This window comes from Schistocerca gregaria, chromosome 9 (assembly GCF_023897955.1).
Source record: "Schistocerca gregaria isolate iqSchGreg1 chromosome 9, iqSchGreg1.2, whole genome shotgun sequence".
Lineage (NCBI taxonomy): Eukaryota > Metazoa > Arthropoda > Insecta > Orthoptera > Acrididae > Schistocerca > Schistocerca gregaria.
In genome coordinates, this window is record NC_064928.1 from 163,770,741 (window position 1) to 163,793,757 (window position 23,017).

Genomic DNA, 23,017 nt, shown 5'->3' on the forward strand with positions numbered 1-23,017 from the left:
TGCACTGTCGAGACCTCACGCCCCACGTGTTGAGGAATTCGGCGGTACGTCCACCCGGCCTCCCGCATGCCCACTATACGCCCTCGCTCAAAGTCTGTCAACTGCACATACGGTTCACGTCCACGCTGTCGCGGCATGCTACCAGTGTTAAAGACTGCGATGGAGCTCCGTATGCCACGGCAAATTGGCTGACACTGACGGCGGCGGTGCACAAATGCTGCGCAGCTAGCGCCATTCGACGGCTAACACCGCGGTTCCTGGTGTGTCCGCTGTGCCCTGCGTGTGATCATTGCTTGTACAGCCCTTTCGCAGTGTCCGGAGCAAGTATGGTGGGTCTGTCACACTGGTGTCAATGTGTTCTTTTTTCCATTTCCAGGAGTGTACAAAGGGATCTAAGTATGTATGGTTCACATCTCCTCCTCAACCACCAGATCTTTTTCCACCAACCTTTTTATGCGTATCACTTACCATCTGGAAGAAATCGCTGCTGTTGTAAGAACCAACAATCTAACAAAGGCGTGAGGGTAGGAATGGAAAAAAAAATGTAGCTCATGACATGTGAACACACAGACTTTATTTCATCCAGTATTTGAGAAGAGAGCACTTAATGACTTGCAACATACGTTATACACAATTTCAAACGTTTATGGCATTTTCTCTCGCTGTCAACCCCCACAAAATGATAACAGGGCAAAAGTTTATCACTTACTACATTTTCGCTGTTCATACAGTAAAATTGCTACTTCAGGCATGATCTTTTAATTTACTTGTTTACGTTTAACAGTACTTGTGACACACTTTGCAGACCGGTTTCACACATGCCATTGAATGTACCTGCAAAATTACAACATTGTACGACACACAGTTCAAGAGATATGAGCTCAAACATTGAGATGTGTGAAAAACTGCAACATCATGCATGACTATATATTTTTGTTAGTATCTTTATTCGCAACACATTTGACAGACAATATCAACATATGCTTTTGAACGTACCGACCAATTTGTATCATTGTACAAGACATCATTCAAGAGATGTGATGGCATAAACATCTGCAGGTCGAAATTCGCTAGGGGTATAGGTGAGATATGTGTACAAATAACTGAAATATGTGAAATTTATTAGATGTGTACATATGTGGAGAAATGCATGGGCGAAATGCTTCTCCTAAATCCCTGGGTCAATTTAAACCGAACTTTCTCCACTTATTACTTACTATCTTGAAGGAAATACTCTGGGGGTGAGAACCAGTAACCTATTTGGCTAGGGTGGAGGCAGAGAAGGATAGAGTGGGGAGGAGATGGATAAAAGGTGAGGAGGTGGATAGAAGGTGGTAGCAGATGCATAGAGGAGGGGAGGAGGTGATGAATAGAGAGGGAAAAGGTGGAGATGGATAGCAAGAGTGGAAGGAGGTGGACTACTGTAAGACTGGAATAAATACATACCCAGGCAATGCCGAATACTCAGGTAATATCACCGTAAAGTACAGCTAAGAACAGCAGGCCGCACGAATACTTTGAGTCTTTGATGACCACTAAGCTAAATGATCTTTGACATATAAAAATTAATAGCACATTGATATTGCAGTTGTGATTTTATCCCAGGGTAAGTGTGTCTCCAAAATATCTCTAACCAAGCTTTCCATTTTTACTTGACTCTTATAGCAAAAACAGTCATAAAAATCATCATAGATGTAAAATTTCACAATCATTATGATGCTTCTTCCTCTCTTCAACTTCGTGTGATGCAAGTTACAGTGACTGGAGCATTTGTTGAGATGTTATTACAGGTGTATTTTCAGGCCTTTGAAACACTTGTTGTCTTGACACACATGCCGCAAATGTGGCCTGTGTGGCGAAGTGAGTGCCTCTCCAATCTGTGGCTGGTTTTAAAATCTCTTTGCAAGCGTATCATGACTATACAGACGTCCCTTTTTATGAAGAAGGGAATGTTGTCCAATATGCATCCATGTATGGTTAAGAGGTTTTTTTTGACAAACAGTACAGCTGTATTGTCTTTCTTACTGTGCAGCTGCGACCCAATCTTCTGGTAAATAGCTGTTGATGCTGCCAAATCTCTTATGACACACACACAAGAAACATAAGGATGTTCACCAGTATGCAGCTGCGAATGCTCTTTAAGAGTGATGGTCTTGTTACAAATGACACTAGATTTAAGCACGTTCACGTGAATGACTTGTTGCAAACAGCCCAACTGCAGAGGGGTTCACCAGTATGCGACTGTGAATGCTTCTTCAGGTTAGTATTTGTTACAAATGTCTTGTTGCAACTGTAGATGGGTACTTGATTTGAATGCCTTGTTGCAAAAGCCACAGCAGTTGGGGCGTTCGCCAGTATGTGACTGCGAATGCTTCTTCAGGTTTTTATTTGTTACCCATGCAGCTTTAAATGTTTACATCAGACATTCCTACTTTGGCAGCTCACTGGCATGTTGTGACATGTGAGGCTCTTTTCACATAAACGAATGAGAAAAGTTCACTTAGAACGACACATTGGTTGTGGAACAAATGATAAAATATTTTACAGGATAATGGACAATGGAAAACACTTAACGTAAGCTTGGTGGTGACTTAGTACCTATGCACCGCATTTTGAAAATGTGACTATGCCTATTCAGGCTGTTTTAGTTTTATTTCTAGACCATGCAATCGTAGACATATAGAATCAGGTGTATCTTCTGAAGATGGTTCAATTACTTGGGCTGAAACATAGGTAAAGGTTGGTTTCATTACCGCAATCGAGGCTGATAAGTTTTTTTTATATAGGGTGGTCCATTGATAGTGACCAGGCCAAATATCTCACAAAATAAGCATGAAACGAAAAACCTACAAAGAACGAAACTTGTCTAGCTTGAAGGGGGAAACCAGATGGCGCTATGGTTGGCCCACTAGATGGCGCTGCCATAGGTCAAACGGATATTAACTGGCTTTTTTTAAAAACAGGAACCCCCATTTTTAGTACATATTCGTTTAGTACGTACAGAAATATGAGTGTTTTAGTTGGACCACTTTTTTTGCTTTGTGACAGATGCCGCTGTGATAGTCACAAAAACATGGCTCACAATTTTACATATACAGTTGGTAACAGGTAGGTTTTTTAAATTAAAATACAGAACATAGGTTCGTTTCAAAACTTTATTTCAGTTGTTTCAATGTGATACATGTACCTTTGTGAACTTATCATTACTGAGAACACATGCTGTTACAGCGTGATTACCTGTAAATACCACATTAATTCAATAAATGCTCAAAATGAAGTCCGTCAACCTCAGTGCATTTGGCAATGCTCGTAATGACATTCCACTCAACAGTGAGTAGTTCGCCTTCCATAATGTTCGCACATGCATTGACAACATGCTGACGCATGTTGTCAGGCGTTTTCGGTGGATCACGATAGCAAATATCCTTCTACTTTCCCCACAGAAAGAGATCCAGGGACAGAAGATCCAGTGAAAGTGTGGGTCATAGTATGGTGCTCCGATGACCAATCCACCTGTCATGAAATATGCTATTCAATACCGCTTCAACAACACCAGAGCTAAGTGCCGGACATCCATCATGTTGGAAGTACATCGCCATTCTGTCAAGCAGTGAAACATCTTGTAGTGACATTGGTACAACTTTACATAGGAAATCAGCACACATTGCATCATTTAGATTGCAATTGATAAAATGGGGGCCAATTATCCTTCCTCCCATAATGCTGTACCATACATAAACCGCCAAGGTCGCTGATGTTCCACTTTTTGCAGCCATCATGGATTTTCCATTGCCCATTAGTGCACATTATGCTGGTTTGCATTACCGCTGTTGGTGAATGACACTTCATCACTAAATAGAACGCATGCAAAAAATCTGTCATCGTCACATAATTTCTCCAGTGCCCAGTGGCAGAACTGTACAAGACATTCAGAGACGTCACCAAGCAATTCCTGGTGCATAGAAATATGGTACTGGTACAATTGATGTTGGTGTAGCATTCTCAACACCGACGTTTTTGAGATTTCCGATTCTCGGGCAATTAGCCTGCTACTGATGTGCGGATCAGCCATGACAGCAGCTAAAACACCTACTTTGGCATCATCATTTGTTGCAGGTTGACGTTTTACATGAGGCTGAACACTTGCTGTTTCCTTAAATAACGTAACTATCCAGCAAACGGTCTGGACACTTGGATGATGTCGTACAGGATACCAAGCAGCATACATAGCACATGCCAGTTGGGCATTTTGATCACAATTGCCATACATCAACACGATATCGACCTTTTCCACAATTGGTAAGCGATCTATTTTAACACGGGTAATGTGTCGCGTAGCAAATACCGTCTGCAGATTTGGAATGTTACATGATACCACGTACTTCTACATTAGTCTCTATTACAGCGCCATCTAGCACAAAGCGAAAAAAATGATCCAAATAAAACATACTACACGAATATGTAATAAAAAATGGGGTTCCTATTTAAAACACGCAGTTGATATCCGTTTGACCTATGGCAGTGCCATCTAGTGGGCCAACCATAGAGCCATCTGGTTCCTCCTTCAAGCTAGACGAGTTTCGTTCTTTGTAGTTCTTTCATTTGATGCTTATTTCGTAAGATATTTGGCACAGTCACTATCAATGGACCACCCTGTACACTGGATTGTCACGATTGCTGACTGGGCTGCAATGTTGAAAGTACTACAATATTTAAAAGGTTGCTGTAGGTGTGGTAGATGCCCAGATTTGTAAGAAAGTTTGTCTATCAATCTTCAGTATGAGGAATGGACGCCTATTGCGGGTGAATCAACAAAAGTAAACACTGGAACTCTGCAGTTAGTTTCACTATTTCATTAGGCAACAAGACACTAGATATAGATTCACAGTGAGAGATTTACATGTAACATGACATTAAAAGCTAAATATTTTATTTGAGGAGGATACGCAGGGAAGATGTAACAATCGCTCTAATAAATGCAGCAAGGAGGACCAGAAATGTGAATTTGCTCATATAAACAGTTTTGCTATTATCCCAGGAAAAAGAATCCCAACATGACGTGTTTGTATGCAAATCTAAACATTACCAAAATGTACAGTCTGCATCAACATAAGTGCAGAGACAGCAACAAGGAACAACTGAGCCATAGTATGTGCTGTAAAATATTTTATCAGTTTTTCGATACTGGCAAAAATACATAGTGACAAACTGTCTAGTTTATCACCTTAAGAGGCAAATTTAATCTGAGGAAAACGGTCACAAAAAAAGAAGCAACTATAAGCAAAAGAACATCCATTTAAACAGGCTAGTAGTGCCTACAAAAATCTCAAAATGGACTTAGAATATTCAAAAACTAATAATTCTGTTATGTTCATGCTTTCATCAATGGTTGCAATGTTTTGCAGAGTATGATAGCCAGCATTGGTTCGATTTACTTGAGCCATTTGTGATGTGTTATCACCAATTTTCCCTTTTATAGTACTTTTTGGTACAGTTTTTGGTAATTTGTGCTTGTGGATGTTTGATATTGTACAAAACAAACCTTCACATATTATTGTTCTTCTTTATTATTTTTTCATGTTACATTCCAATACAAACAATATGACAGATTAGAAACATTAACTGGTCCATACTGTATAGATCTCTGTTATAAAAATAAGAATAAAATAATCTGATATATTTTTTCCAGCCTCTCTTACAAAATCCCATTTTTCTCCATTTGCAAATACTGTGGGTCAGCTCATTTTTCTGCGCATGTCCTCATTTCTAAATACACTAAATAAGTGTCTGGTATGTAATGATTCTCTACCACTGAGACAAGTTGTGTTACAAGTGGAGTGTGATCCGGAGTTCCTTCTGGTGACCACACTCGATGGCACACATCAACCACATCCCAGTCTGTTCAAGGTACATTCCATGACTAGTGAGAAGGTATTACTTCTTGACTAGTGCGAAGGTGCTAGGTTTTTTGTTGACTGAAAGAGTTTTGTTTGCAATATTTCTTGAACACTGGCTAAGATGAGAAAAGTTTAACAGGAACAGTTTTTCACAGAGCGAATATCTCTGTGCCTTTTAACAATAATCAGCTGCTTCCTTTTTCATTGTTGGATCTACAGCATAAAGCAGCATGATTGGAAGATTAAACTTCTTTTATTCCACGTCTGTGGTCACAAAATTCTATGTCCCCAGATGTTTTGGTCAGCAATGACCATCTTCAGATTTTTTTATAAAAAACATGTCCTAAAATGCTGGAGCCATGGTTGCATCGCCAAGTGCTATGTCTTATGCATATTAGGACAAGTTTTTTACAAAATATTTCTGAAGATGGTCATTGCTGACTGAAATCGGTAGTCTAAGGACCTACAAGTTTGTGACCACAGACACGATAAAAAAATTTATTCTACATTTTTGGATCACTGTTCCATTTGCAATCATGTCACAGGTTGTGGCAGTTCGAAGAGGTGCATCAGGAATAGGTGTTCTAAATCTACTGATGTCTCACTGTGACGTTTGTCTGTATTACAGTGCCATTCAAGGAAGGTGTCCCATAATTTGAGCCGTGATGCCTACACACTAGAAACGTTCAAACATTTGTGAATTCCTAAGGGAGCAATCCGTTGAGGTCATCGGTCCCTAGACTTACACACTACTTAAACTAACTTAGGCTAAGAACAACACATACACCCATGAGGGAGGACTCCAACCTCCTGCGGAAGGGGCTACACAATCCGTGACATAGCACATCTAACTGCGCCTACACACTACAGCTGTAATTAACAACTTTTTATTGTATACATCCTGATGACAACCCACAAGGGTAGCAGGAAGCGCTACTGCGCTGCTTCCTGGACTCGGGTAGGCTTGCTCGCCCAGATCGAATCCGGCCGGTGGGATAATAATGAGGGCCGGTGTGCCAGCCAGCATGTATGTGGTTTTTAGGCGGTTTTTCACATCCCGCTAAGTGAATACCAGGCTGGTACCCACATTCCGGCTCAGTTACACAGCTTGAAGATATCTGAACACATTTGCACTATTCCATGGCTTAGGGCCTACACTAGACACAGACAGCTGGGGTTTACTAACTCCATCCCAGGAGGGTACAGGGTGGTGGCAGGAAGGGCAGCTGGCCACCCCTTAAATCCATGTGCCAAATCCGATTAACCGCAGTCAAACCTGCACAACCGCGAGACAAGGCACAAGGGATGGATAAACATCCTGACTAAAGAGGAAAACGTGTCTCCCCAATAGTTAATTGTTCATCAACATGTTGACTGCCATGACGCAGTCAGAAGGCGCCTAACAGCATATCACATCGAAGGTTGTGTGCCCACCGGCCCAGCTGTGAGACAAACATCCATCATCAGGCATGTGGCAATCAACGCGTTTATCATCATTCCCACCTTGGTCCGCACATGTGGACCCTAGTAAATTGTTTTTGTTTCTTCTGTACATAGCTGTATTTTTCTGTGTATAGACTGACAGTCTGCCAGTATTGGCCTTCTAGTTCTCAGTTTTGAAATCAGGACACAGCACCTTGCTAGGTTCGAAACGTGTACTAATTTACAGCTGGTTGTACACAGAAAATTGTTACTTCAAAAAATGTAAAAAATATTTAAATAATTACTATGTCTAAATATTAAACTGAGAAAATGTGTTTTTTACCTAAAGTTCACTAACTATTCTAGATGTTCAGAATTCGTTTAGATTTGTATAAATTTTGTTCATTACTATAAACTAATCTATTTTCTGAATGTCTTCGCACGTGAGTCTCAGGTCAACTGAATGTCTGCTAATTTCAATTTCGTCATCGATAATGGAATATTACAACTGGTTTTGGTTTTTCTACACTCTATACCAATGCACGAAATACTAACTGATGGACCGTTAGAACCGCTTTTTATTGACAGCTATACAGAATTATCTGATTGGGAAGATGAGGAATTCTGGTTTTTGGTGAAGATTGTTCTGCTGAGCTTGATGAAACTGACCAATAAATAATAAGAACATTACGATGTCAAATCAGTAGCTACGAGAAGAGAGGACGTCCTTGTACAGTGAATTCCTCTGATAGTGAAGATACAGATACTGTTGTAAATGTGGGTAAAAAGCCAGGAAGAGGAGTGTTGCGACCAGTTTCAGAAGTTAGAGTTCACAATGTCGGCCAACTACCAAAATTTGTTGAGGCACGGAGTGCCACAAAATGCAGGAAAGTTTACTTCATTTCCAAGATAAGATACATGAGCGTCAAATTTGGAATGTATTTATGTACTGTGAAAAATAGTTGTTTTGAAGCTTATAATAAGATGTAGCGTAAATATTTATGTACTGGGAGTAGCAAATTATTACTTGCCAGAAATTAATGTACAAGTACGATTATTATTTTCTTGCATTTATGAAGTTGTTTTAATGCACATATAAAACCTGTATTGTTTATAATATTTTCGTCGTGCCTCAGCAAACAGTATTTACTGTTTCAATTAAAATATATTACCGAATGTTTTTATTGAAGAAAGGGGAAAAACTTTTGTGGTAGGTTCCTATGCGACCAAATTGCTGAGGTCATTGGTCTGTAGGCTTACACACTACTGAATCTACCTTACACTAACTTACACTAAGGACAACACACAACCATGCCATAGAGAGCTCTCGAACCTCTGACGGCAGGAGATGCACAATCCATGGAAGGTGCCTCACACCATGCGGCTACCCTTCGCAGCTTGGGGAAAGAAAATATGTGGCACAGATTAATACGTTTTTATGCTAAGTGGGACTTCAGGTCCACATATGTGAACTTCCATTAACGCCTTAGTGAACAATCAAAAAAATTTTTCATTTTTCATATGGATCATGCTTGTTTACTAGCTTGTTTGAAAATACTAAAAGAAAAATTTCCTGTGATTTTTTTATCTCAGGAATGATATGGTTAACACTGACTCAGTTCTTGTATATGCTCACTTGGATGGGATTCAAACATGCTAGTGAACACATCTTACTGAAGTTCTGCCTCAATATTGTAAATAATTTCTTCCTTTTCTGAAACATTCTTTTTCCGTAAAATAATAGGTCTGTCCGTGTTATTATCGGATTTTTTACTTTCTTCCACAATAAATCGAGAATTTCAACGGATTTTGCATTTTAATTTCGTTGGCAGTTAATATTTGTTATGTATAGCCGTTATATTATTCCATAGCACTACGTTATTCGTTATCAATGTAATTTTACCTCTTACCAGTGTTCATATGGAAGTCAACAGTTTGCTACAAGAAGGGCAGAAAATGAGTTACAGGACTGCCTTCGCAACTCTCAGGAAAAATATAACGGGGATAGTGTGACGATGGAATTTACTTTTGCTGTATGGCAAAGTGAACATATGACTTTTCGTAGAACGCTGTAGTCTGTCTCTAACGACCTCGATGTCGACGGGACATTAAATCCAATCGTCCTTGCTTCCAGAACGCTTTACGAAGGAGAGTCAAAAATTATGAACTTTGGTCATATCACACTTGTAAAAATTTCGCTCTGCTTACAGTTGCACTGACGTACGCATCGTCCGACTCCAGTTGTTTCCGTTGCATTCTGTCGAAGGGACCACGAGCGTAGTTCAATTTCTTTGGTCAACATAAACTTTCAGCACAATATCAGGGTACTGCCATGTAACGCATAAATGTTTATTTCTGTGTCAAGATATTTGAAAGTGGACGGTCAAGCTTGACATATTGCAGGATGCATGTCGAGGGATACGCGAGTTACCATTGATATAGTAGGATCTTCGTGGTTCTTCCTACCAACTTGGCTCCCGTGAAGTTACTACACAAAGGGTACGCAAGATAGCTTACAGACGAAACCAAGGTCAAACATTTTGTCATCTGCCAACACTTACTCAACTCTTTAAACAGGGACGACAGCACGTTTTTTTAACATAACAGTAATTGGCCATGAAACATCGGCCCACCACTCCAGGCAGAATTAAAAGGCCAGAGAATAAAGTGGAAAAATTCGAGAACAACAAAGACAAAAAAATTCCAGACTGCCATTGGCAGCAATAATCAAGCGAATAATTTTTCGGATGCAAAAGGGCCAGTGCTGGAGGAGTAAATGGCAATGGGAACAACTGCCGACAAGGAGTGAGGTGGTGGAAACAAGCTAAAGACAGAATCACTGCAAACGACGAGGTCTGCTGTCAAAGAAAGTGTTGCCGTTACATGACAACGGCCGCCGACACACATTTTACCACAGCACTGAAACCATCAAGAGAACGGATTTTTAGTTAATGAAACTTCTCCCTGCAGCACATTTTTTGTTCCAACAGTCCTTCATTTGTCTGGGTTCTGGGTCGCTCGAAGATGCTGTGTGAGATCATCGATTTCGCGTCCAATGTGGAGGCTGTAATGACAATCATGAGGGCTACCAGAAAAAAAGTCGTTTAAGTATGAATATTAAATGTAAGCCACCTAACTCAGGTGGAGTCATACAGTGTGAGCCGCTTTAGTCAGCCCATTACGAGGCCATATGAATTGAGATACCATTTATTCCAAGCTCACTGTTTGCAAACTGGAGGTAAAAAACCACGCAGTCAAGTCCTACCAGTAAGCAAAAAAAAAAAAAAAAAAACAGCCCCAAATGCCATATACATAAACCCTCAAACGCCAAGCAAGGTTGAGTTCTGCAGTGCAGCGATCAAGAGAGTCCCGCCGCCATAGTGTACACCATGTGAGTGAGCATTGCCTTCAGTTAAACTTGTACACTATGAAGGACTTAAAAAGCTTGCCTCTGGATTAGGGTTATTGATTTCTATTGTACATTTGTCTACATTTATCTGTGTCTGTATGTCACTTACACTCTGACGAGACTTGAAATGAGGTTCCAACAGAACTTGACACATCCAAGGTCTGTGGTTGTAGTAAGACACATTACAGTGTACACCCAACTCTTAGTACAGTTACAGACTTGCGTAACCTTCGTTCAGGTAACTGATTGGAGTATCTAGCAAGCCTCATCTACATTTTTATAAAATAGTGTCTGCATTCTTTGCATGTTCATTGCAAACATGGGACGGATAAAAATCAGCCCAGTAAATCAATCCAGTGGCTCGTTTCCCTTATATCTCCATACCTACTTTCTTAGCCTAACATCCAAGTGTTTCCATACTGTCTCCTACAACAGAGATCTGAAAAATCTAAGCTATACACTGCCGCTGTTTCAGTGCTGTTCACATCTGTTCGCATACCAAGAAACGGATGAACTTAAATCCCGCATCACCTCTGATCTGAGCGTGACCTTTTAAAGTAAGTATGGCGCGACCAGTGTTGGGTTACGACAAGGTTAAGATTGTGGTGCGTAAGTGGCTTTTGCGAGCAACTTCTTCTTGGCAGGAATATGCAAGCTTGTGGGTGGCTGGACCAAGTGAAATGAAAAAGATGGAGAAAATGTTGAAAAATAACATGTCAAACCAGCTTTTTTCTTAAATAAATTGTAGAACGAAAGTGTATTTAATTTTTGACTCTCCCCTGTATTCTACATTGCATCCCACCTTCGGTTTGGGTATGGAGTTTTATTGTGTCACTGTGATAATACAGTGGTGCAGAAATGGACGCTGCTAATCAACTGTAAGGGTGTGGCACCAAGTTCAGATGCTAGCCACCATGTGAGGCGTCAGTACATCACAACGATGGCACTTATACAAGCAGTTGTCTGCTTTTAATTTCGAAATAATCGACATCAAACAGATTCGCAACTCACCCTGTCATGACATTAGAATTTCGATTGTACAATACATACAATTGCGGAGTAGTGAGTATGAGACATAAGTAGACCCAGGAAGAATGTGCTGAGCGATAAATAGGAGATCACGCGCGAGTGGCATGTGTTAACACACACATATATGTAACGCAAAAATAGAAGTATTGGCGTTCTTTGGTATTCAGTATTCTAAATGCCTACCATACAGTCATCCCCGTACTGTCGTACCTGCCTCATTACTACAAATGTTGCCAGTATTTTGGTGAGATATTACAAACTTTACGCTTCTGTCTGAAGGAAAACCACACATATGGCTGGAAGTAAGATATGACTCACTGTTAATCTGGTGCTGAGAGGCAAGGGTGTCTGGAGACATTCTGGTCACATGTTGCTCAGTGACATTGAAAAGGCGCCACTTATTGAAGACATCCAAAATAAGTTTACATTTGCGGTCTCCATACTCAGACAACAGTGTTGCATCATCCTCCCATTTGAAATTCTCAAGATCTCCCTGTTTCTTCCAGTAGCTCCCATATTACACGATGTTCATTCTTAAATGTTTCTGCATCTACATGACTACTCTGACATGTGCCTAGCAGAGGGTTCATCTAACCACCTTCGGACTCTTTCTCTCCCATTCCACTAACGAACAGTGTGTGTGAACTCTGTTTTCTCTTATTGTATTATGATGATCACTTTTTCCTACATAGGTTGGTGAAATTAAATACTTTTTCGTTCAGAGGAAAAAGTTGGTGGGTTAAATTTCGTGAAAAGACCTTGTCGCAACGAAAAACGCATTTGTTTTAATAGCTGCCACAGCAACTCGCTTATAATAGCTGTGACACACTCTCCCCACTTCTTTATAATACAACACAAGGTGCCCTATTTTGGACCTCTTCCATCTCCTTCGTCAATCCCATCTGGTAAGGATCCCATACAGCACAGCAGTATTATTGCACATGATGGTCAAGAGTAATGTAGGCAGTTTCTTTAGTAGACCAGTTGCATTTTCTATATTTTCTGCCAATAAACTGCAGTCTATTGTTTGCATTCCCACAACAATATCTATGCAGTCATTCCAACGTAAGTTGTTCGTAATTGCAATTTCTGACCATTTAGTTGAATTGACAGCCTTAAGTTTCGTGTGATTATCGTATACGCGAAATTTAATGGATTCTTTATTTAGAGTCAATCGCCATGTTTCGCGCCATTAACATACCTTGTTTACATCATTTTTGCAGTTGGCTTTGATCTGCTGATGAGTTCCCTAGACGGTAAATGACAGCATCATCTGCAGACAATCTAAGTGGGCTTCGCAGATTGTCTTCTAACTCAATTAGTAACAGTGGAGGCCCTGTAACAGTTCCTTGGGGAACGCCAGATATTACTTCTGTTTAACCGAATGACTTTCTGTCGATTACTATGTACTGTGACCTTTGTGACAGGAAATCACGAATCCAGTCACACAAGTGAGACGATACACCATATGAATGTAATATGATTAAATGTTGCTAACGAGGAACAGTGGCAAAAGCCTTACGGAAATCTCAAAATATGGAATCAAGTTGACTTTCCCTGTTGAAAACACTCATTACTTCGCGAGAATAAAGAACTTGTTGTGTTTCACAAGAATGATAATTTCTGAATCGGTTATATGTTCAATAGACCATTGTTTTCGACGTAATTCATGTTCTTCTAAGCTACTCATCTAGGCAGCTATTCTTGATTCGAATTCTAGAATATTCACTTCATCATACTTGGTGGAGGAATTTCGGAAACCTGTGTTTCGTCACTCCACTTTAGTGTATCATTGGTAATGTTACCATTGGCATCAAACAGTGAAGGTTTTGATTGCCTTGCCACTGTTATACTTTACATATGACCACTCTGAGTTTTCTGTCAGATTTCAAGACAAAGTTTCGTCACGGAAGCTATTAGACGCATCAAGTTTCAGTACAACATAGCCAACGTTGAGGATTTTACATTATTTTGATTTTGTCATGCTTTTTTCGTTGCTTCTGCAACAGCGTTCTGAGCTGTTTTGTGTACCGTGGGGGATTAGTACCATCTTTTATCAATTTATATGGTATAAATCTCTCAATTACCGCTGACACTATTTCTTCAAATTTAAGCCACATCTATTCTACACTTACATAGTTTGGAAGAAGGGGAGATTGTCTCTTAACAAGGCGTCACGCCAACTTTTAACTGCTTTCTTGAAGGGATTTTTTTCTGTGTTTATTTTTTGTGGATTTGGATGTTACAGCATTCATTCTCTGAGCAAATACCTTGCGGGAACTAATACCTGCAGCCATCTTGATGCTCCCTATTTGGTCAGGATTATTTCTTGTTAAGAGGTGAAGTATGGTTTCCCTACCATTCACACCTCGTGTGGGCTACTAAACTAACTTTTAAAAATCATCGACGTCAAACAGTATCTCTGAGTCGGGTGACACCGAAGGAAGGGGGGGGGGGGGGGCGGGTCAGTCGGTAGAAGGAAACAAATACTACTTTACTCCTATTGTTAAGTATTACCCCTACGCATTCTAACAGACTATTTACTTAAATTTCACTACAATATAAACTACATCTAACGGTAACAAACACTCCCCAACCCGCTACGGTCGCAGGTTCGAATCCTGCCTGTGTGTGATGTCCTTAGGTTAGTTAGGTTTAAGTAGCTCTAAGTTCTAGGGGACTGATGACTTCAGAAGTTAAGTCTCATAGTGCTCAGAGCCATTTGAACCATTTTCGAACTCCCCCACCAACGGTATTTAACCTATCCTTTCTGAACACTGAAAGGTCCTTTGTAAAAATTCTGGTTGAGCTTTCCATATGCACAACGATGTGAGCTTCAGTGTTTGCGGTTAGAGCTTGGAGCACTAGCTCATCCCAATACAGCACTACCTGTTGTAATGTCTTCTCTCGTCCTGTGTTCATCCTGCAACTTTGAGACTGAAGCCCTTGCTGTACCTTTCTGAGACTGTCTAACCTAAGAAATAGTCCAGTCCATTCCACACAGCCCCCGCCACTTGTATAGCCACTTCTAGTGACCTATTAAGCAGGACTGCATACCGCAACATCCTACGGCGCAAGATGAGAAATCTGCAGCCTATGTGTAGCAGAAGTGACTGAGCCTCTGATCCAAAGTGTCTACTCGGCTTTGCAACAAAGTTCCGCAGTCAATACTGTCGATAATGTTACAGATGGTGAGCTCTTCCTGCATCTCCGAAACAAGACTGGCAGTCTTTACCAATTCAGACACATACATAAAACCAAAGAAAATCTCTCCAGATCAAAAGTTCCGACAACAGCCATCACCTACAGTTACCTGCACCCTGTGGTCTTCTTGCCATTCGAAAGTACTTGTTACACATCTAGAAAGACTCTTCCAGGTATACAGACAGATTACACAATCGATTGCTTCCCCTCCTTGTCAGCCATATCCCAAAGGGGACTCATTATGCACCAAATGTTGAATCTCCCAAGTTATTAAGCCCACTCTCTGTGAGTGTCCAGATCCTGTGGGCTGAGAGGCTTTTTCTGAAACAGGGCAAGTGAATGCATCTAACTCATGATCTTTCATCAACCACAAGTAGTGCCTGAAACCTGTTTGTGAGACAAACAAGAAAGACCTTTGGTCAGACCCTGGAAGGCATTTCACTGCCTGCTGCATCTTGAGGTAACCTCCTACTTACACAAGTGAGGGGCCTCACTCAATTTGGATGGGGGGGGGGGGGGGGCAACAACTGCGACGGTCGTAGCAGTGAACTGATTGGGAGATACATGGGACATGCTGGACCTCCCTCCCTTGGATCGCCACATTGCCCCCCCCACCCCCTGCAAGTGATTTCTATTGCGAAAAGATTAAAAGCTGTGTGACTAAAACCAGGATCACCTGGAGATGCAAGCAAAGGGCCACCATCAAAATGATTATATCTAAAATACTAAAAGTAAATGAAAACAAGTCGTTTCTTGTCAGAATCTCGTTATAACTCACAAACGAAACAGTATACTGTGATGTACTGCAGCAGAAATAGAAGCTGCCTCCCAACTGACGAGTTCTACACAGTGTTAAAAAACCATTTGCCCGAAAAAAAAAGACTTAAATTCTGAATCCAGTCTTCAAAAACTGCTTCAACAAACATGAACATAATGTGGTGTGATAGTTTTAACACTCTGACAACATTGAGAAATTACACATAGGATAACAAGTCGGTGCAGAATTGGAATCCATTCAAGTACCTGAACAGATGAAGTGAAACGTAAAACAAGAGCTCACTCAATTCTAAATTTAGATTGGACGGTAGAGTAGTTTATAATCGATTCTCAACACAATAAAGTGTGCCAAGCCACTACAAAATTCTACAGAAAACCTCAGACCTACTTCACTGGCTTGAGTATCATGTACAGTCATAGATCGTAATGACGACATTTGTGCTAATTCAAAACATCGATACATAAAAAAAAGTTTCCTTACATACCAATCACATGAAACTCAATGCAGTCTGTCCATTCTTGAGATTCACAGTGCAGTCGATAGCGGGGCTCAGGTTGATGCTGTAGTTGATGACTTCAATATATCCTTTGGTAATGTTCTGCAGTTGCCAGTAAAGAAAATACTTATACTCGTATGCAGAATACTGGCTTTTACATGCAACTGGTTTCAAGAATTCCTAGCAAAAAAAAAAAAGAAAAAAAATCAGTGAATTTTCATTAACTGAGAGGCCTCTCCGAAAGTGAAAACAATGTCAGGGCTACCTCAAACTAGGGTGACTGGAGAATACTATACACGACATACATCAGTGACAGGGAACATACTTTATGACTGCAGCAACAGGGTGCTGTTCTCAAACAATTCATGTTTGTATGGGGAGAAAAAAATCGTTGCAAACTTGAATGTAAATGCAGTGAAACTTGCAGATCATCAGTGACCGGTGCAAAGTTGCCTGTTGATTCTCAATGCAAATACGATACAATGTAATTACAGCCTGTCACAAGCATAAAGTACTAAACAACGCCTAATGCGTGAGTTTAAGATGGAAAAGCAGAGAATGCAGTGCAGCATCACAGAGAGTCTTACACTCAAAATTCAGAGATGTCACAAACAATACACATGAAGATTGAAGTTACTCCCTCCAATTTTTCTCTCTTCATAACGACCATCAATGTTCAATTAGCAAGTTCAGCTCATTGAGCTTGTATAAGCCTGATAAAGCTATGTAAGTCTTTATAATCTCTAATGATGTATCCAGCATTAGGAAATGATAAGTCAGCCATACAAACATGCGTCGGTCCACGACTTAATGCCCAAAAAACAATTCACCGTTGACGCAAATACTGCCCATGAAAGCCTATGTGTAGACACTTTCTTTCCATCTACTATCTCAATTGCTTTTAACTGTGAGATATCCTCACATCTGCATGGTATAGGTCAAAGGCCTCACACAATTACTTCACCAAACCTGGCTCCACTCAAAAGCTGTCCAAAGTTTCCAAGTATGTTTATTACAACTTAACTTTATGAAAACATAAGACTTTTTTCTGACTCTGTGATTTTAGAGCACCTACTCAATGAACCTCATGACACAGCACAAGTGACCCAAATTTTGTAACTATTTAAAAATTACAGCTGTTCGCCTGTCTTCTCAAGTTGTTGTTGGATGAGGCTTGATGTGAATGACTGCAGATCAGGGGCAGCCAAGAATTCAGCTCACGAGCCACACCCTGGCATGGCATGAGTGCCATGGTGCTCAGCTTTGCTGCATGTTTCCCCCACTGAGACGGCACACTGTAAAAGTGTGTAGGGGGGGGGGAAGAGGGGCAAACTATGTACACACTGTTTTTAAATAGCAGTGCAGTCACATTGCATATGACTTGGTTTTACAGTTCATATTTCTCATTTATTTGTGACACACTGAAGACGCAACATAACTGTCATACGTGACAAAATGTCAGCATATAGAAAGACACGGACTATTTCTCCTCCTCTTTTCTCTCTCTCTCTCTCTCTCTCTCTCTCTCTCTCTCTCTCTCTCTCTCACACACACACACACACACACACACACACACACACACACAATGAAACATTTATCATGTTTGACAACTGTTTGCGGAGAAAGCAATGTATAACATTATGGACCATCTTCGCATACAAGGATTCATGTTCAAAACCAGAATTATCATCTTGCAGATCAGCCAGTTACATTTGCACATGAAACAGGGTGCTTTTGAAATGAAACATGATCGAAAACCATTGTACGACTGAAAGTGTACTCAGAACGGTTACAAAACTATCCTTGTAATTCTTTCAAGTCCACAGAAAATCATCCAAACCTTTTTTATGGTCAATGGGTTTAGGGAACTGGACTGTGTTTGTCAGAATGTGTCTCTTCTATAATGCGATTCTCTTTTAAAATGCATCCTCACCAAATCAATAATAAGATCTTTCTTGCATTGTACACTGTGTGCAGTTATGTTCACTTAAAATGCGACATCTGCACTCCACTTCAGATGTTCTAATTTTAGTTCATGCACTACATGTTTCTTCACAAAATTAACAACAGCGAGTTTTAAATCGAAAAACTGTTCCAGGCACACCCCTTGACTTTACCAATGTACCCTGCAATAATACATAAATTCGCCATACTGTTTGTTCAATTCCATAAAAAACTGTTGCAATTGACAGTAGCATAATGCGTACAATTTCAGAAATTTTACTATTCGTTCCATCAATTTCAAGTGCTGCATGCCTTGGAATTTAGCGAAAAGTGCTTCTTGACATACAGAACATCGAATCCCATCCACTGATGGTTGCAAGTCCTTGCTTTAAGTTAAATGCTTTCTTCATGGTATTGTAAAGTCGTTTCATAGAAAATTTGCCATTCCTCTCGCTCATGCGACTGCACAATAGATATTGAGGACTCTCTTCATTCTCATTCATTTTTAAATACTTGTGATGACAGATCGCCAGAGTACCTCTTTTTGTGCAATCAATGCTCTGGATATGTGGAAGTCTCTCATACAACAAACAGTGAAGGAGAAGCCACAATCCTGCAGAACTGAAGAGAGATGCCAACCGAAAAATGCCACACTGCAGCAGTAAATCAAACGTTGCTCTGCACTGAATACTTCCTCTGGGAAGGACAGAGCAAAGCTGACACAGCCCTACCCTTGGCCCATACGTTCCCACTCACACTGCGTGAAGTTGGCACATCCTGCTGTAATTGAATGCCGTGACAGATGGCTGTATAGACAACTTTTTTACAGTGGCTCTTTGTCTGACTGATTGATGGGGATATATGCTGAGATATGAAGACTACAAAACTGCAGTTCTTACCACACAGTTTATTAGAAAATGAGCTATGAATTACACACTAGTTAGTTTCATCAGAAAATCCTCAATAATATTCCTTAAATGGCATAGAAATACTCTAGAATAAGAAATAATGATAGAGATATGGTACAGAAATGCTCTAGAATATGAAAGATTGCAAATGGAGATGTAGTAAGAATTACATCTTCTGCATGATCTGTCAGGTTAAAAATTATCAAAACAACACAATATATGATCATACGAATTATGATGTGATTTGTGAAACATGCATGAGGTAACTGCACAAAATGCACATACAATGCCACAATCTACAACTTTGAAGTAATTTTTTCCGATATACATGGTATCACTTGCAGATAAACACAAAAGTTGTAGTCAATTTGTATTTAATAATATATGTGCAATAGATTTTGACTGTAACTAATTTAATGATATCTGCAACAGTACCATGCCAAAGTTCAACACTGCATTCTCAATTTATGCCTCTCAGAGCAGTACAATTCGTTAAAAACCATCAGAGGAATCCTTTCGATTTCAGGCATTTAACAACGTAATTGTTTTATTATTTACATGTTAATTATTACTTTAAAAGTGACATCATCTTCACCCAATACCTGTAGGTATTATAAATGATGATCTCTTACGCGCTTGTTCAATATGCGATGTAGAATAAAAATTAGCACATTTTTTCAAAATTTAATTATGTACACAGCAAGCATGCAGTTTCATTTGTACAGATGTTTAGGTCATGTTGAAAAGTAAAACGCCTGATGGTGATGCCTTATTCCAGGTGTGCCTGGTATAATGAACTTTGATGAATTTCTTTCATTTTTTATTTCCTTTTTTGCATTATGTGTGGAAGGCATATATTATAACTATTGCACAAGGAAGATAAACTGTTAGCCACATATATCGAAACATACTGGAAGTATTTGGATATTTTTGGGCAGTCTGGTATTTCAGAACTGAGTTAGTAGCAACCATGAGTAATATCATAGAGTAACTGATGACAATATTAACAGAAAAGAGTTTTCAGGGCAATATTTAAAAAACACACACACACACACACACACACAAACACAGCCTTTTTTGTTAAGAATTTTATAATATATTACCCTGCCTGAATATAAAATACATGGTTCAAAAACAATCAACACAATTACCTATCAGTAGCTGATCACTGTGAAAATTAAAGGTGAACCACGATTCTAATACATAATGTAGTCTTCTTGACTACTAAAATGTGCAGTAGTACATTTATGGAAAACCTTTTCCACACTCATCTCTCTATCATCTAAAACGACAACCAGAATTCTTCTTTCAAAACGTAAGCACAATTTCGGTATCAATTGCAGTGATAATCATAACTTCCCATCAAGACTCGGAGCTGAAACTTTCAATGGAGGAGATGGCCCAGTGTCATTGCAACAGGCGAGTTAACACCACATTTTTCAATCAGATTGAAAGGAAAGACAATGGAAAAACTCAAGTTATGTTTTTGTTTTGTGTCATTACATGTACATATCTCCAATCGTGGTAGAACTGAAATCACTGTGCCAAAGTAGCACAGCACAATGCTTCAATAGCGAAATCAAAGTGGTGCAGCCTACAGATAAAGTGGAGATGGACTGCAAATATGCACGTACAAAAAAAAAAAGCGACCCATTAAATATGTAATCTTATCTTTTAAATGTGGCAACGAAAAATTTTTCAGTACCTTACATGACCTTAATTGAGAAACAGACATATGAAGCATGGTAGATGTGAGATTTCAAACGTATTTTAAGCCACTTTTCCTCTACTTCTTATAGCAGATTGATATCCCTAGCACCAATCACAACAATGCACTCACAAGCGAATTTTTAGGCAGGTGTCATGAGTCATGTGTGCAAAAGTAACAACTTTCTAGTCTCTGAATCTCTAAAGAGCCAGCCGCTGTGACCGAGGAGTTCTAGGCACTTCAGTCCAGAACTGCGCAACTGCTATGGTCACAGGTTTGAATCCTGCCTCGGCATGGATGTGTGTGATGTCCTTAGGTTAGTTAGGGTTAAGGAGTTCTAGGTTCTAGGGAACTGATGACCTCAGATGTTAAGTCCCATACTGCTCAGAGCCATTTGAACCATTTTTGAATCTCTAAGGAAATACATCACAAGCACAAGAGAGTTCACTCCAGTTAAGAACTAGATGGTTTTCTGAAGTGATCTAATTCAAATGTTGCAACAGTATTGTATTTTATCAATGTACAGCTGCTAATATTCCCCCTCGGGTTCCTGATATTCCTGCACCTCTCATGACACACATTACATCTATAGGGCCTTCAGAAATGTGCAGCAGCAAATGTTGCTTGTGGTGACTACCTCATTCACATGTCTTGCTCCAGATCCCCGAGCCTTTATGAGCGCTCACCAGTGTGCAACAATGAATGCTTCTTCAGGTGAGTACTTTGGTTGAATGTCTTCTTGCAAATACCACAGATGTATGAGCGTTCACCAGTGTGCAGATGCGAATGACGTTTCAGTGCCTCACTTTCCACGAATGTCTTGTTGCAAACGTCACAGGCGTAAGGGCGTTCGCCAGTGTGCAGCCGTGAATGCTTCTTTAGGTGACTATTTTTCTTGAATGTTTTGTCGCAAACGCCACAGATGTACGGGCGTTCAGCAGTGTGGAACCGCAAATGCTGTTTCAGGTCACTATTTTGCCTGAATGTCTTGTTGCAAATGTCGCAGGTGTATGGGCGTTCACCAGTGTGCAGATTCAAATGCCGCTTAAGTGCCCCACTTTCCTTGAATGACTTATTGCAAACGCCACAGCTGTATGGGCGTTCACCAGTATGCACACGGAAGTGCCTATTCAAACTGCCACTCGTTGCGAATGTTTTGTGACACACGCTGCACGACCGCAGAAGTTCACGTTTGTCCGCAGGTGCGTGGCCCATCAGTTCCTGCAACAGTGGGAACGTCTTTTTGCGGAACCCATGTCTGTGCTGCAGACTTCTTGTACCAGTTTTATTCCCACAGCATGCTTCCGCCTTGGTTGTGCACTGTGTTCTGTTGCCTTTTACTGCAGCCATGGAAATGTTGGTAACCAAACCATCGCTGTCATCATTACTCTTGTCGTCCTCCATGCCTCTGCAGAAAAGCAGAGAAAACTGTCATAATGTATTGTCACATCAGTGCATCTTTGGAAATGAAAAATTATGTTAACAACTGCTAGGTAGCCAAATGTATTAAAAGATACTCAAAACTAGGTTATTGGGAGCACACTACCTTAATCACGTTTAGTTCCCAAAAGGTTGTCAATTTCTCAGAGGGTTTCATAGAAACGAAATGTAGCAAAATAACAAGCAGTGGGAGCACTGCAAAGTCAAACATTAGGAGTAAAAGAACCACAATTATCACTCCAATAGCTGTACGAAAATACCATATAGGGACTGTAGAATTCTAATGCGTACCACGTGAACTTCTACATCAAATTTGTACTTCGCTAGCCACCTATTGTAAGTGGCAGCTACTAATCTTCAGACATTCTTTTGTTGTAGCTCACGCACATTTTGGGACAAATTAAGATTTGTATCTTACATATCCTACCATCCACAGGTCACAGGTCACAAAAACTAATGGGAACTTGCGAGGGAGAGAATAGAAATTTCTACAGAACAATGGACTATGGAAAGTTAAGTTGCACTAAGAGACACCTGTGTAAACCTTGCAGACGCCTAGAAAAAAGATATTTATGTCACAGTAGACAGTTAGAAAAAACTAATATTTGGTAGAAAATCTGTACAGGTGTTCTTCTTAAAACGTATTGACAGCTATAATGGCCTTCTGGTCCTCATTATCACTTTCAAATGCTGATATGTTGATACATTTATTCATACAGTATAGCCTATTAATTCGAATAAATGCGATTATTAGTTATGTCAAATTGGTCCCATTTAATTAT

At 40.0% G+C, this 23,017-nt stretch overlaps 1 protein-coding gene across 6 annotated transcripts in view; it reads right to left on the reverse strand.

Annotated features, from left to right (window-relative positions):
• The window catches only part of LOC126291563 (zinc finger protein 501-like), a 405,002-nt gene that overhangs the window by 170,153 nt on the left and 211,832 nt on the right, over positions 1–23,017 (reverse strand). The window contains exon 8 of one of the 6 annotated variants that reach the window (XM_049985084.1): positions 19,067–22,203. The exons of the other annotated variants lie outside the window; for them this stretch is intronic. Within the exon in view, the coding sequence (XP_049841041.1) occupies positions 21,468–22,203 (736 nt within the window). The 3' untranslated portion in view covers positions 19,067–21,467. Of the gene's footprint in view, positions 1–19,066; positions 22,204–23,017 lie in introns of those variants that run through there. 6 annotated transcript variants of the gene reach the window in all.